The sequence below is a fragment of the Lipotes vexillifer genome, unplaced genomic scaffold (genome assembly GCF_000442215.2).
Source record: "Lipotes vexillifer unplaced genomic scaffold, Lipotes_vexillifer_v1.1 scaffold359, whole genome shotgun sequence".
In the NCBI taxonomy this organism is placed as follows: Eukaryota; Metazoa; Chordata; class Mammalia; order Artiodactyla; family Lipotidae; genus Lipotes; species Lipotes vexillifer.
The window spans coordinates 834,992-851,963 of NW_006778638.1; the positions used below are offsets into that span (position 1 = coordinate 834,992).

The following is a 16,972-nucleotide window of genomic DNA, read 5'->3' on the forward strand; positions in this document are numbered from 1 at the left end:
CCCCCCGGCGGGCCCCAGCCCCTACGCCGGGCTCCGCCCCGGCTCCCGGCTCCACCCACAACGGCGGGCCCCGCCCGCCAACGCGTCGCTGGCTTAGCTCCCACAACTCACTCTCATCCGCCCGAGCTCCGCCTTCCGCTGCAGCTCTGAGTGCCGCTTCAAAGAGCTCGCGAAGCCGCCTAGGCGCGGCCTAGGCTCCGTGGCATCAGAACTCTCGCTTCCGGAGCCACTTTCAGTGCCTGCGTCTCGACAGGGCCGAAAGAAGAGAAGCACTCGCAGAAAATGACAGTCGGCAGTCACGGCACGGGTCCGGCACAGCGCCGCCATGACGGCTCCACAACCTCTGACCTTTGACTTCTCCGCGAACGTGCAGGTCACGGGGCGGGGCAATGAGAGGTCCGCCCACTTGCGGAGCACTGTGGACCGGTGGGCGTGGCCTAATCGGTGTAAGGGAGACGGGTGGTGTGAGAGAGACTTAAGGTAAAATAGGGGGACTAAATCCTTGGTGGCCCAAGGCCCCTACTAGTAGCGACCCGCTAAGTTTTGCATGGAAAGGGTTTTGACTCGGAGCAATTTCGCCCTCGCGGGTGCCCTTTGGGCCTGTACTGCTGTAAATTCTGGTAATGCGACTCTTGCTGGCCCCGCCGCCTGCATGTCTGCCCCAGATGGCCCCAAGGCTCTCTCTGGTCGCCACCGCTCTAATGCGACTCTTGCTGGCCCCGCCGCCTGCATGTCTGCCCCAGATGGCCCCAAGGCTCTCTCTGGTCGCCACCAATCTTCAGGTCTTTGCTCAAATGCGAGGTTCTCCTTGACTGTCTTATTTAGAATTGGAATCCCAGACAATATGCCACGTAGTTTACTTAGTAGTACTTTTGTTTAGCGTCTGCTCTCTCGATTTGTAAACTCTGAGGGCAGGCATTTTGCTGTTGAATACCTGACAGCGGGCACATGGTAGGGCTCAAACATTTGTGAAATCCCGGATCTAAGTTTCGTTACAAAAATATTAACTTGAGACATTTTTGGTCACCTCTTAGCTACAATCCCTTCTCCTAGGGAATTAAGGAATTTCGTAATGCCAAAACATACACCACCAGAGGCCCACCCTCACTTATGCTTTTCTCCCTACCCGCCCCATGTTAATTGCCAGAATTTGCCCACCTTCTTCAAAACCGAGCCTAACTCCATGCTTGACATGTTTATGAATTAAGCTGTCCACCCAGCTTCTACCCAGCATTTTTATATTAATGCGCAGTTATCTGGAGGGAGGTAGCAAGCACTTTTCCACCTCATTTACAAGCACTTGGACAGAAGGAATTTTTATGTATGACCACAGCCCCTATTTTAATAATGCTTTTGACTGAGACTTTTTTGGCTGCGCTGCGCAGCTTGCGGGATCTTAGTTCCCCGAGCAGGGATTGAACCCATGCCCTCAGCAGTGAAAGCACAAGAGTCCTAACCACTGGACCACCAGGGAATTCCCAATAATGCTTTTGACTGTGGATTTTAAAACTCTGATGTTCTCATCAACTGCGTAGACAGCAGACAGAACCCTAGAAGTGCAGTAACCTTAGAATGGTGCATGACTGTATGAATCACACACAACTTATTACTAGCCACCTGTTCGGCAGTCCTTAAATTCGGTGGAGAGTTTAAGTTAAATTCTACTCCAGGTGAGTTCTCCCGTTTGGTACATAAACCGTTTCTTTCCCTTGACCATTAATGCAGTCTTGCCGAAGATGTTTTTGCATTACTTTTTATGGCTCTTGCTACTTCTGTTTCCCTTCAGGAAAAAGTGTGGTAAATTGTAAAGAGTGTTGACTAGTGTTCTTAGTTCTAGTTCGACCTCCCGTCCTGATCGCAGGCAAGCCAATTTAATGTTGCTGATTTGGTTTCCTCACGTAAAACCAAGTTATTAGCCTCTGTCTTAAATTTAAGGAAGTGTTTTGTAAACTTAACTAAATTCAGCACCTACAGAACAAATGGGATTACTAATATCCCAGCTCTAAAATTCAGTAGATGTATTATCTTCGTGTCCTACCTCAGCCAGATGATAAATTCCTTCAGTACTGTGATAATGCATTTGGAGACAAATCCTGATGTTTTTACTGGATAAGAGTAAGTTTGCATCAACTGACTTCAAGTATGCCTAGTTCTCTGCCTTTGGTAGAGCATCGGAAGCATCAAATGAGAGAGAGGGTAAAGGACTGAGTGAATCTGCGCACTGTCCTTGCCTGTATCAGTGCCAATTGTAAAAACAACCCTAATGGCAGTATTTCAACATCATGGCACTTCTGAAACTGCTCTATTCCTTGAACACTTTCCTTCTTGATTTATTAAAAACACAAGCTTCTTTCTTGCCATATAGCTTTCAAATTGTTAGTATGTTTTTAAAAAATATTAGTAATAGCAGATGACAAGTGAATAAAAAAGTAATTCAAGTTCTGGCTCCATGTCTACTGGCTGTGGTTTCATCTATCAAATGGTGACAGCACCACATCCTTGCGTGAGGAATTAAAGGAAATGGGTGTGAAATGCCCAATACCCACTAAAAGCTCAATAAGTAGTGGCTATTAGTGGCTAGGTGGAGGTGACCAGAAGGTGATTTAGAAGCTCATGCCTCTCAAACATGCATGAAAACCTGGAATAAAGATAGGGCTAGTGATACACCAGAAAGATATGAGTATTACTGTAAAGACAGTCGTTTCAACCATAGAGATGAATACAATCATTAAGGAGATTGTGTAGATGACGACTAGAGATAGGCAATAACATTTAAGGAGTTGGAAGAAGAGAATACCAGAGAATAGTCAAACTGGAAAATGAGAAAAGAATTAATTCTAGAAACCAAGGGGAAAACTTGAAAGCACATTGAGATGAAGCGTGTTAAAGTGAAAGTCACCAAGTAGCGTTTTATTTAAGTAAAATCCTGGCAGGTGAGAGGCACATGCAGGCCCTGCCCTCTCAGGGCTCACAAACTAAAAGTGAGTTCTTTTGGCTCATTTAGATTTTGGTTCATTTTTATTTCACAATCAGAACGTGGAAATTGAAATCTATGGATTGTAGGTTTACTTAAAAGTGATAATGCTTTATTATTAACTGTAAACCAATATGGCCTCTATAATTAATCCAGTTACGATGGGACAGTCACTAATGGCCAAACGTCTCCTCATTATGGGCAAAAATCTGATTTTTCATCTGGGTCTTAAGAGCTATAAAGAAACACATGCGATCCTGATATAGGGCCTTATGCAGCCTCTCTGGCACAAATACAGCAAATTGTCACTTACAAATGTCTTTTTGTAGTCAGCATGTAGCGTTTTTGTTTGATACACTGAGTCCATACAGCTGCTCCTGGTTCTTTCGATACCCAGGATATGAAGGGTCTGGAGAGAAGCTGTATAATTAATGGATTTACCCCCTTTCCTCAGCAGATAGGTAATACAAAAGAACCCATGCCCAAATTATAGAATTTTTATTGTTTTCAAATACTATACAAAAAAAAAAAAAAATAGACAGTAGTATCTTTTCCTTAACAGATCCAGAAGTAGTGAGTCCAAATTCAACATGTTTTTTCTCTATTTCAGTAGTTTCAGTTACTACTAGCATAATCCAGTGGTTTCTCCTCTCTTCCATTGATTACTTTGGCCTCATAGGTGTGAGAATTCTTGCTTTATTTCCCACAAACTCCATAAATTAAGGAGTTTCTTTGTAAGAAGGGGATAATTTCAGGAATTACTTTCTTCTTTCACACTTCTTGAATCCTTAAATATCTGAGATTTCACTCTTGTTGCTATGTTTTTCCAGTGTCAAACACAAAACACAGTAGAATGACCGGGACCCCTCTCTGCTGTTCTTAGCCATTACTGTGTTCTAAATTGCTTAAATATCTGTGAATTCATAATAGTGAATCTTCCACAAAGACTACTTGGAATAATATTTCTAAGACGATGTTTATTTTTCTAAATTTATCCTCCCTCTACTGTTTGGTTGCTTTTAAGAGGCAGAGTACTCTGCAATAGATTAACTCATTTCTAAATTAAGTGTAGGTAGATGTCTAGAAAAGTGATTCTCCAATTTATTCTTTTACAACCATCACCAATACCCACATACACCCATCCCACCTTCCAACCCTAGTTCTATCATTTCTCTCATAAAGTAAGGAGACTTGAGGATATTTCACTTAACTAAAGAAATTGCCATCTTCTCCATTTTGCTTTGTTAAAAAGATGATAGGGCTGGACATCCAAGAAACAATGTGATGAAAAGAAGATGTGATAAAAACAACTGAAAGACTAATTGGTTGAAAAAATAATTTAACACCTATGTTGAGTAACCACAATATTGCTATAAAAAGACAAATTTCTACATGTCGACTCCTCTAGGACAATCCTTCAACAACCTTTGCCTTAAAGCCTTTTCAAGTAAATAATTTATGGTAGTCTGATACCATGAAGCAGTGATTTAAAGCAGATGGTAAAAAATGGCCTTTTTTTTTTTTAAAGCATAGATACCGGTTGATTATGTAACACAACAAGCTGTTTCCAGACCACTGGTCTCATAATAAATATTGAGACCTATACTACTGATATACACAATTTATTAAGCTTTTCACATGTAATAGAGCATAGTTTCAGTTGCATCTGAAGTGCTAACAAAAGCTCCAGCAATCAAGAATGGCAGCATGTTATCAATATTTTATAACAATCAACACTTGTAGCTTTTCAGATTTGGATAAGATAATTTATCCCAAAGTAAATCTAGTCATGCTTTTAAAAAATGCTTTAGCTCACTCCAAGCTTGGCAATTAACATTTGGCATAAACAATAATAAAACAATCACAACTTGATAAATAACAAATACAACATTGTAGGCCATAACCATACACAGCATAAGGAAAAGATGGTGATGAGTAAGTAGCCATTAGAATTAATAGAGTACCTTGGCCTCCATGCAGATACTTCCAGAGGCTTTGGTTCATTCAGCCCTGACACTCAGTTTTCAAAGCAGGGGGCAATATCTACAGTATCATTTTGTAATTTCGAACACACTGAAAACAAGTAAGTAGAAAATGATGAGTTGATTTTTATTAATGCATTAAATCCTCAGGAGTTACCACCAACCCCTTAGTATAAAATTTTTTCAAGTTATATTAGTCATATGTGTGCTTCTTACTGTAAATGCTGCTAAATGAATTAAATGAAGACAACAGTGTTTCCCCTAATGTGATTGATTTTAGCACTTTTCAGCTACCTAGATCTAAGAATCTTTCAGGCTTTTGAACTGAATGTTTGAGGACAGTGTTCATATTTCAACCTATTGATGATACAATATGCTTGATTCAGAAAATTAACTTACAGTCTATTCCAAAACTAAACTTTTAATCTGGTGCAAAATAAGTAGCTATAAGTGGCACAATAACCATGACGCATAATGACCATGACACTGAAATGGTTACTGTCACAGATGGTGATAAACAAGGATGTGAGGGCTCCACTCTCAAGTCGCCTAGGATTTTGAATTACTGTCTGTACATACTGTCACTTACAAAACTATAATAAATTGAATATTTAGTCTGGTGTCTTCACACACCCAAGATATAAGATAACTTATTCCAAAACAATATTTATTTGAAAATATTTTTTGTACCTGGTAGTTCTTCCCTTGGAGGTAAAGAACAATTTGCCAAAACTTTTAATAACCAGGATACAGAAAATTTTAAAGAACAGTCTTACCTAGGAATCAAATATACAGAGATTCAAAGAGGAAAAAAGAAAACTGTGTAGAAGACAAAGATCAAACTGGTATCCCAGATCCAGAGCAATTTTGTAAAGTAGGAAAGCAATTACGATAACCCACAGCTTCTTAGATCATTCTAGTGAGGATCTCCAGGTACTATATATGTTTTTATAATGATATTTTCTAAATAAAGGGCCTTAAATGCACATAAAAGGGTGTTTCCCAGGAATAGAGGTTAAGATATTTTTACATTGTTCAACCCACAAACTATTTGGTCAAAGGAATATGTAAAGCTCAACAAAAGCACATCTGGTGGAAATTCATGGCAATGAATGTTGACAAGATGTGCTTGGATCTCGCTTGCAGCATCTGGCAGTGAGTAGCAGAACAAAGGTAGGAATCTCACAGGCTCTCCTGTGTCTGTTCTGGAAGAGGCTCCGTGGTGGTGGAACTAGCGTTTGCAGTCGAATTCAAGACTTCTCCAAAATCACCACCAGCAGGCTTGGTTCCTCCTACTTTAGACTTTTAAAATAAAAGTTCAAAAAGGAAGAGACATTAGGAAACGTAAACTTCGCTGACTCTGCATAAAGTAACTCAAATTTTACTTTGAAGAACAAATAAATCAGGAGCCTAAGAGCTCAGTGATTATTTGTACAGAATTTAGTACTGTTGTAATGTTCCATGCGGTCTCACAGAAAAACTTACGCAGTTTCCATCCTGAGATATTCAAATTGGTAAATTCTACCCCTCCACTTTTTTCCCCTATCTGCTTATTGTTCTTCACGGGGAAGGTTGTCTGAAGAATTTTGTAAGGCCTATTATGCTAAAGTTATCTACTGAACTCTCTTTATATTTGGATAACACTTTGTGAAATATTATTGAGTAAAACAAAGGAAAGAAGTATATGTATGTTTCCAGTTACAGCATAAACTTTCTAACCTTTTGCTGCTTAAAGAGTGGTACATGGACCTAGAGACTCAGCATCACCGGGGAGCTTGTTAGACATTTGGAACCTCAGACTGGCCTCCCCATCTCCGTCTGCAGAATTGAAATCCAAGCTTTAACAGGATCTCCAGGTGCTTCCTATACACGTTATAGTTTGTGAAGCACTACTCCAAGTTATCTGGCCTGAAAATCTGTCAATAAACATTTGTTTGAATGAGTATATCTGCCCCGCATTTGTATACTATTGTATGCTTTTCAAAACCCTTACACATCCCTAATGACATCGATGAATCTATGCTTCCTGCCCACCGTCACCCCCTCTCCCGCCCCCATTACATCTCATGACTGACCAAGAGGGCAGCTGACTAACATTAAGAAACCAGTCAATGATCAAGGATGCAACTCACAGTGGGCTTGCATCTGACCTTGCTCTTAGCTCAGTCTTGACTGGCCACAGATTCATTAACAATCGGAATCTAGTTGAAATTTTCTCTCTTATTTCTTCTTGGCCTCCCATCCAAAATCTTTGAATTGCATGAAAAATGTGCATGACTTGTATCCACTGTATACTTATTAAATTTATTAAGACATTCCTTAATTACAAGAAAATGTTAAGACCTCTTGCAATTCACAAGTCTAAAGCAACTCCTTCCCACAACTGGTCCCTTCTCTATTCTAAGACCATGAATGTCAGTAGTAACTCCCAGTCAGACTCCTGGAGTTATCCTTGGTCCTTCCCTGTCTTGTTCCACATCCAATCAATCACTAACTTTTTCTCTGTCACCTGTAAAGTCTAAATATCTCTCGATTCTGTCCCACTGGCGCTAGCTCAACTCACCACACCAACATCTTTGGCCTGGATTACAATGCCTCCCTCCCACCTTGTCTCCTTCTGCAGTCTCTCTCCTCTTAGCTCTGCAGGGCAGACAGTGATCTTTCTAAAATGCACAGAAGAATGTGCAACTCGGGTTGTTTAAAATCTTTCAGTGGCTTCCCACACTTTCCTTAACGTGGCCCACCCATCTCTCTAGCTACATCTCCTGCTCAGTACCCCACAGCACAGCAAAGTTCCTGGTGTTCCTCAAAGGGGCCCCAAAGCTTCAAACATTCCCCTCAACCTAAAGGTTTGATTTCCATTTACGTTACTGCATCCTCTGAGAAGCCTGCTCTGACCTTCCCTCCTGCCAAGCATGACAAAAATTCCCACTACTTATCCTCCTGCAGCCGTGACTTGCACTGTCATAGCACCTTACCCTGTGCTTACTTTCACTGGCCATTTAATTGTCTAAACATCTTCAGAAAGGGTCTGTGTCTCTGTTGCTCACCAGTGCCCAATACTCATCTCCTGGCACATGGCAAATGCTCAATAATCACAGTTAATGACTTGATCCAAAATCTAAATGTAAGTACATGAAGACCCGATGTTTAACTGAATATCAATGTAAGTTAGAAAAACTGCATCCCAAGCACACAATTATATTTTACAGCTTCCTTGGTGATATTTGTCTAATACACTATACTATTGAAAAATACATTTTTATTTGAATGGTGCCTAGTCATATTTAAAAAACTGATTTCACTACAATTTAGAGAGTCTGAATATACTCAGGAGGAAAGTACACGGTAAATGACCTGGAAGTTTCTTCTCTTCTTCGGTGTCAAAAGAACTGAGGCTTTCCTGGTTTTGCAGCTAGTCATTTAAAAAACTAATGCTCGGGGTAGATTTCAAGGAGAGGCTATGATATTCCTAAAACACTGAGAACTAAATTAGAGTAAAACCTTGGCTTCTTGCAACGTACAGTTTGCTTTCAAACACCTGACTAGGCATTAATAAGGATAAAGCAGGCCTCTGGTACTGTCCTAAAAGAATGACTATGATGTATTTTTTGCTCATCAAACATGTATTAAGTAGCTGTGATATGCCAAGGACTACTCTAGGCCCTGGGGAAGCATCAGTGAGCAAAAAGAACAGGGGCCTGCGTTTGTGGGTTCATTAGAGCATGCGTGCTACGGGGGTTGAACGAACAAGCTGTAGGACTGTTTGTACAGTGTGATTCGTTTTTGAAAAACATTTATACATTTATGTAGAAACAGAAAAGGTGGGTAGTAGCGTTTGTATGCACAAGAAAAAAGGATTCAGATCATGATACAGTGTTTGGTTTTCTTTCTGTAAGCATACCCTGATTCTGTAATTTTAAAAAGATATATTTAAAAGCAAGTGACAATTACAATTCTAAAAGGCAAAATATGAATATTTTAAAGCTTATTTATATAAAACATTTTAAGATACTAGTTTTAACCCTTAGAAAATATCCACAGTAACTACCAGAATTTGTTTAGGAAGAAATGACCATATGGGCTTTGCACTTCTCTGTAGAGAAGTCTGGGCAGTGGATGGGAACAAAACAACATTTTTGGTCACTTGTGATCCTTGATGATTTTATAGTTTTGAATATAATCTTGAAGATAATACAATTTACAAATTAATAAAGCTGATTATTATGGGAAAATGTCCACCTTCACCAATATCAAAGCAATCAAAAAATAGGGGCTTCCCTGGTGGCGCAGTGGTTGAGAGTCCGCCTGCCGATACAGGGGACACGGGTTCGTGCCCCGGTCCGGGAAGATCCCACATGCAGCGGGGCGGCTGGGCCCGTGAGCCATGGCCGCTGAGCCTACGCATCCGGAGCCTGTGCTCCGCAGTGGGAGAGGCCACAACAGTGAGAGGCCCGCGTTCCGCAAAAAAAATAAAAAAATAAAACAATGAATTACCAATGATGATCACCACGGCATCATCATAATAATAAAAATGTCCAAAAATTAAGGATTGAACAAACAACACCCATTATAAGGCTATGTAAGCAGCCACTGAACATAATATTGAAGAATAATGATACAGAAACATGTTTATGGTTCTTTGCTAATTTTTAAATTTAATTTTATTTATCTTTTTATACAGCAGGTTCTTGGTTAATTCTTTTTTAAAGTGTAACAGCACAGTCCTACAACACCACTGTCTGTGGGTCGTAGGACCACCTTTTTGTGTTTTGCTTTTTGTACTTTTCTATATTGTTTTTAATTTTCCACAATAAGATTTCTATTAAATTTTGTCCGATTACATAAGTATGTGAATAATGCAAAAAGCAGCACAAACGTCTGAAGTACTACTGTTCTTTAAAACTATACATTTCTTTTCAGCACTTATGCTGGCCATGCTCAATATACACTCAAAAAAGTTGATTCAAAGTGTATACATCATCTTAAATATCCATAAATAATGTAAAGAAAGTTATTGAAGTTCTTTAACTATTTTTAGAAGGAAATACTAATTTGAATAATTTACCCACACCAAAGAAAGTTAAGGCACCAAACAAGATAACACAAAAGACCTTGTTCATTTCTCTACTTGCCTTTAAGTTTTCAACCTTTTCCTCAAACGATTTGAATGTTGGGGAGTTTCTATGGAGAGAAAAGAAAAACAAATAGTAAATTACAAACACTGAACAAAAAAGCCAACAATTCTGAAAACATTATTAAGCTGACTGTATTCCTCTTCGCCATTATTCTCAGTCAGCAAAAGAACACATATACATATGTGACACCTGTTTCATAGATGTGCAGGCATACATACAAACGTTTTATTATGTGACATTATCGATTTTGTTCTAAGATTTCTACAACGATGTTTTCAATTCCTTAAACAGAGCCAGTCTTAGACATATAGATAGAGTCAAGTACATGTGTGAAGAGACGGAACAAAGTCAGGTCCAACGTTGAGTCTGTCACTTTCCCAACCGACTTGCCACGGTGTAAGAAAATGCCACTGTTGTATCAGTCTGATTCTGGTTAAGGTGCTACACTCTAGAACTCATGTTTAAATTCACATGTTGCCTGGCAAGATTTCTACATGAACCCATATCACCTAAGCAGGACAAGCAAACCATAGGAGGTTCCACACCAGGGATGCTGGTTCCCAGCAGCAGCATAACAGACAGGGAGAGGAGAGACCAAAAGGAAGGGAGGAGTACAGAAATGTGGCTTTGGCCACTTCACAAAGCTGGCCCAACTGACAAGCTCTCTGAGTCCACGGGAAGCCTCTCCTGTGACTTCACGTTCATCCGTTTGAATTAAGGAGGATCACAGCACCTGTGTCGCTCCCACCTGGGTTTCCAAAGCTTTTATACTATCCACCTGACCTCCAGTATCCTTCCTACTACCATGATGAAAAAGAAGAAGGGAACAAGGGGTTTCCTCCTTCCCATCGTGGGGACGGGCAATCGGTCCCAAAGTGTGGTCCCCAGACCAGCTGCATCAGTAGCTCCTCGGAAGTTGTTAGCAAAGCAAATTCTCAGCCACCCCAGGCCTACAGAATCAGAAACTCAATGTGAGCCCGCTAGGCAGAGGCTTTTAATAAGCCCTCCAGGTAGCTCTGAGGTACACTGAAGTTTAAGCCAAGCATGTATTGTTAAAAATCCTCTGCTTCTATAGAGAGGTCAGGTGAGGTCGTAGAATGTGCCACTTGCAAGTGCTTACTGATGAAAGAGGACACTAGAATCAGATCACAGTTGGCTCCAAATGTAACAGTGGGATGAGGGAAGTAGAAATGGGGAGGATGAAAGAAAAGGGGGGCTTCCCTGGTGGCTCAGTGGTTAAGAATCCGCCTGCCAATGCAGGGGACACAGGTTCGAGCCCTGGTCTGGGAAGATCCCACATGCCGCGGAACAACTAAGCCCGTGCACCGCAACTACTGAGCCTGCGCTCTAGAGCCCGTGAGCCACAACTACTGAGCCCATGCGCCACAACTACTGAAGCCCGCGTGCCTAGAGCCCATGCTCCGCAACAAGGGATGCCACCGTAATGAGAAGCCCGTGCACCACAACGAAGAGTGGCCCCTGCTCGCCGCAACTAGAGAAAGCCTGCACCCACCAACGAAGACCCAACGCAGTCAAAAATAAAATTTTAAAAATTGATTAATTAGAAAAAGAAAGAAAAGGGGATTGTAACTAAAACTAATGCAGACTGAGGAGTTGGGACACCTACATCCATGAAAACAGAAGGTTGATTAGATGAGCACTGTTCACTTTTTTTTAATTAAACAGATTCCACATATGAAACAATTTAACAGGTTTACAAAACAAAGAAGAAATAATCATTCCTTTTTCTAATTGCAAACATTCAATGGATTTCTTACACCAACCTAACATTGTTAGGAAGAGCAACTGAAAACTGGTGACAGTTTTCACAGCTTGTTTAGAGTAGAATTCTAGCTCCTACTTCAGAACAGTTCACGTGAAACATCTAGATAAAAAAAATAAGAAAACATCAGACCAACTACATTTTGTAAAAATATACTTTACCTCATAGCAGGCATGCTAATTGAGTGTTGAATGGAGCGTATACTAAGAGGCAGCATTAAAAAGAGATAGAAATGGAGTTAGTAAAGTGGCAATTAGACATTATAAAAAGCAAACAAAACTTAGTTTTCTAGGAGCTTGTTCTTCTGGCACCATGAAGAATTACCTGCTTTTTGAGGTGGAGGGGAATCAAAATTATTTCAACATAATTTACTTTTATTCATGAGCCAATTTAATTCTAGCAGTTAATAGAGCTAATGATCAACGTTGCATTCTTATAGCACTTTGAAAATTGTCCAGTGCTTTCACCAGTACCTGTAATGAATCTAGCATCAAGGCTCAAAAGTTAATAATTTACAGGTCACAGCACAATCGTGAATGGAACTCGGGTCTTTAAGACTCCTAATCCAATGTTCACCACCTCCCCTCAAAAAGTGAAGTGCACACACACACACACACACACACACACACACACACACACAAAGAGAGACCACTGAAGGGCTCCTGCAGTCGTTTTTCTCCCACATACTTGTTATCAGAACAGAAAGGTTTCCAAGTCACTATTTGACAACTTCAAGTGACTTTAAAATTACGTATCATTTCTTAGTGGTAGTCGTATCCAGTTTTCTAGTAAGGGACACCTGTACATCATCTCAAAATAAATGTCCCTATAGGACATTCATATAACATTTGACCCCCTGTTTTACAAGGACCAGCTTTTTATTCAAGGGCAAAGCAGTTCACTGACCATTGGGGTTCAAGGTTATCTACCTCCAGCCATCTCCCATAGAGAACACCTCACAAGATGAAAGTACCTCAATTCTGGGGCTCACTAAGTCACTGTATGCACCCTGCTGCTACTGTTAGCATGCTTATAAGCATTTTGATCACTGACACAGCATTTTGGGGTAAGCTGGACAGTCCAAGGTTTCAATTCTCAATTATATTTAAATACTGTGTGTGTTTATGATTTAGTTTTCTCCAAGATTCCGTTGTTACAAATGACAATGTGTTTCAATGTAGCTCCTCAAATCTAGTTCTGCATTAGTATGGAGTATGATCTTGATATGAATCAAAAGAAGCTGACAGCTCGTACAGTCAAATAATCAGTAAAATATTTGGACATCTTCGTACTTAATGTTGTACACAATACAGGAAAAGATCCACTGTAGCTCAGCATTCTCTCTTCCTATCACAATGGTAGATACCTTGGATATAAGACTATATTCTGGGAGGAATTTGCTAATTCTTTTCCTGCTTGATATTTTGCAGTGTGCTGCATCCATATTTTAAAGACAGAGATCAATAAAAATCACCTTTCTTAGTTTACAATACCAGAACTCCAAAAGCTACCTGCCCTTCCTCGGACCCTTCTGAAAAAGCTGCCTCTGTAAGTCACATTCCCAAAGCCACCTTCCACCATCACCAATATAATAACTGGATCAGTAGAGTTCCACCCACCAGAGCTAACTTCCTGGTAATTTACAAATTGTTTAGACCAAATTAAAAAAAAAAATTTGATTTGAGATAATTATGATTCCTATCCTGGGATTTTGTAATTAGAACACTAAGCCACTGGTCAGTTAGTGGTAGGTACTTGAACCAGAAAGTCATGTAGTGTTCGATGTTGAGGAAGACATTTGCGGGGACCAGGTACAAGTTTCAAGAATGCAGAGGAAACCAATTCCCAAAGAAAGAACTGCATATAAAGCACAGAGAGAGGTAGAGGGAATGAAGGAGAGATGAGCATTCAGGGAAGAGGGCTCAGGTGGTAGAGAAATGGGTTTCTTGGTTTTTGGGGGGTTCTGGAAGCTACCTTGATTTCTAACAGCTTTTCAATGAGCAGGACTAGTCTGGGTGGGGCCTGGGCTTGCTTCCTTTCCTCTCCTTGGATTCCAGAAGAACTTTCATTCCATGCAACACATTCCCTTTTCAGGTGAGCGAAGTCACATAGTTTTCTATTCTTCCTAACCAAAAGACTTTGCTAGAACATTTTGGCAGAAATTACCAAATTCTGGCAAAAGAAGGTGCTTAATGGCTGAACATGTGATAAATTATTTGTCCGAAGGACTCACACATTGAATTCAACAGTATCAACAAAGTGAGAAAATGGGTGGATAAAGCAAGTATAAATCTCAGAAATGCACAGTTAATTCTAGTCACTGACTCTCCCTAAGATCTGTAAAAGATCATTTCCTCCAATGGCCAATTTGTGGATACTGTGCCCCTTTAAACAGCCTACAAACTACTTAAAAGGGACTACGGCAAAGGCAGAGTGAAAAGAATGATCATAAAAGTGAATTGTAGACGCATCAAGTTGACTATCAGTTCCACATCCAGCGCACAAAATTAATTCAGGATTATCCTACATAAGAAACAAGTCCTGAGGTCATAAAAGTTGAAAAACTGAATTGTAAAAGTCACAAAGTCACATGGAATTATCCGGGGATGGAGAACTAACACAAGAAGGCAGCGGAGGGCTTACGAAGGCAGCGGAGAGCTTACTCATCAAGGGATCTTCCCCGGATTAGGTAGGAGAAGGAAAGTTGGTGAAGCATCAGTGCAAGGGGATATCAGGAGAATGGGGGAAACTGACAAACAGGGTAAAGAGTCAGGAGAAGACACTCAATAATGTTGGAAATACAGATAATTTTTAAAAGTATTTTGTTTTTACAGTATGATCATAGGAAAGGACTACCAATACACTTCCAAGAAAACCAAGATAGAAATGATAACTTGGGGCCTTTAAGTTATTAAGCACCTAGAAGGTGCCAATGATGTTTATAATATGACTTAAAGAATGTTAAAAGTGAACACTTTGAGAATTCTGAGAAACAGCGCAGCATCTCTTGTAAAGGACTTTAGGGTCTTTACAGGATCATGACAAAATCATCCTTGCTGGTGTTGTGTTTCAATTAGCAGTTAAGGCAGAGAAAGAATTTAAATATTTGAGTACCATGAAGGATACATCCACTAAATACATTTAAGTGGGAATGTACAGGAAAAAGCAAGGAAATGATTACAATAAGGTGTTTATTTTGTGATAAATTGCTGAGCTGAATTTCTGTATGTTTTACATTTCAAAATAAGAAAAGATTAAAAACACAGCCACTGAACAGAGAATGAAATCAGTTAAATTAATACAAAATTGAGGTGTTCCCACTTTTGAGGTAGCCATTACAGCAGGAAGAACAAGGAGTACATATCAATTTCAAGTCCACCCAGTTATCTGAACTTCTCTACAATCCCTATTTAAATGAAATTCCACTTTGTTGGTGGCTAGGCTGTAATCTAACAATTGGGCAGCTGTCCTTGCACTTCTAGCTTCTCTACAGAAGGTTACACAAGCTTCAACTTGCTTCAACTTACACATCATCTCCAATATCACTGAAGTTTAAATACAATACGGAAAACTTCAAAAGCACAAAGCCACGTTGCTGCTGGACCAGAACTGTCTCTAACAGATATATTGTGAGGATCTGCTATCATCTATGAAGTTTAAACATAATATGGAAAACTTCAAAAGCACAAAGCCACGTAGCTACCGGACCAGAACTGGCTCTAACAGATATATCGTGAGGATTAGTTAGCATTTATAAAGCAAACTTATGAAAACGTTTTCCAGCTTGATTTTGGCTCTCAAAGAAGGTAACCTATAATCAAAGTAGGAATGTAAATCTGGGTTCCTCAAAACACTGAGAAAAAAAATCAAACAGGGCAAAACCTGATTCTCACTCAGAAAACACCAAGTACTTCGCAATCTAATATTTACTCTTACTTTGGAAAAGTTATTCTTTTAAAAAGCTGAATTGATTTTTTAAAGTTTCCTTGTTTCTTACATAGGTGTTTGAAATTTTCAGACCTAATAATAATAAAGGGGGAGGGGCAGAGGGAAAAGAAGAAGGAAGGAAGTAACAGAAGATAGAGAAAGAAGAGTTAACGGTCAACACGTCTGAAAGCTTATTTATGTATTACTATCCCCTTTTGCCCTCAAGATAATCTCTTGATCATAGGTGATGAACGAAAGGAACTGCTGGACAGTGCCTGTAGGGCCTAAGCCTTAAACTGTCATTGCTCTGGGGAGGCAGAACAATGCAGAGGGTAGTGCAGGCTCCTGAACGCGGGTGTGCCTGGGTTTAAGTCCTGGCCTTCAGCCACGTCGCTGTATGACTTTGAGGAAGTCACTTAACCTCTCTGAGTCTCAGTTTTCCTCATCTGTAAAATCAGAAAAATAATAGCACCTGCTATACGTAGTCATGCCTGAAACACAGTTCACCATTATTACTGTTACGGATGGCTTTAACTGAAACACACATTAATATTTATTTCATTTTATATTATTTTCTTTAAAGCTTCCAAATTTCACCCAGCTATTATTTTGGTTGGTAACTTGAACCCTAGAGTCTAGAACAGTGCCTGGCACAAAGCTGCCATTCAATAAATACTTTTGAATGAAAGAATGAATAAATAATTGCAGTAACTAAAATTAGGAAATATGGGCATAAAAGGTAGAAGAGTTCATTAAAGCTTTTCAAATTCAAATCAAAAGGTACTCTATTACAACAAGAGAAAAGAGGTCATTTCTTTTCCTATTAAGTGGTAGAAAAAAAATTTTTTTTTTTAAATTTTCAGCAAAATGGAATTATCTGGAATGACTTTAATGAGCCCGAAACCAACAACAACAACAAAATATCTAGAGGTTTATGTGAAGAAACACACGTCAAAAGGATGGGCTTCCCTGGTGGCGCAGTGGTTGAGAGTCCGCCTGCCGATACAGGGGACACGGGTTCGTGCCCCGGTCCGGGAGGATCTGGGAGGATCCCACATGCCGCGGAGCGGCTGGGCCCATGAGCCACGACCGCTGAGCCTGTGCTCCACAACGGGAGAGGCCACAACAGTGAGAGGCCCGTGTACCGCAAAAAAAAAAAAAAAAAAAA

At 40.0% G+C, this 16,972-nt stretch overlaps 2 protein-coding genes across 5 annotated transcripts in view; both read right to left on the reverse strand.

Moving 5' to 3' along the window:
* MRPS28 (mitochondrial ribosomal protein S28) overlaps positions 1-355 on the reverse strand; it is a 109,039-nt gene extending 108,684 nt beyond the window's left edge. Inside the window, exon 1 of the mRNA XM_007451732.1 lies at positions 112-355. Within this exon, the coding sequence (XP_007451794.1) occupies positions 112-327 (216 nt within the window). The 5' untranslated portion in view covers positions 328-355. The remainder of the gene's footprint in view (positions 1-111) is intronic.
* Positions 356-4,580: 4,225 nt separating this feature from the next.
* The window catches only part of TPD52 (tumor protein D52), a 41,242-nt gene continuing 28,850 nt past the window's right edge, over positions 4,581-16,972 (reverse strand). For 2 of the 4 annotated variants that reach the window (XM_007451734.1, XM_007451733.1), the window contains 3 exons: positions 12,039-12,080; positions 10,092-10,140; positions 6,139-6,258 (listed from right to left, as the gene is read on the reverse strand). In XM_007451734.1, coding sequence (XP_007451796.1) covers positions 6,139-6,258; positions 10,092-10,140; positions 12,039-12,080 — 211 coding nt within the window. Of the gene's footprint in view, positions 6,259-10,091; positions 10,141-12,038; positions 12,081-16,972 lie in introns of all 4 variants that reach the window. The other 2 variants (XM_007451735.1, XM_007451736.1) reach the window with 2 other exon arrangements.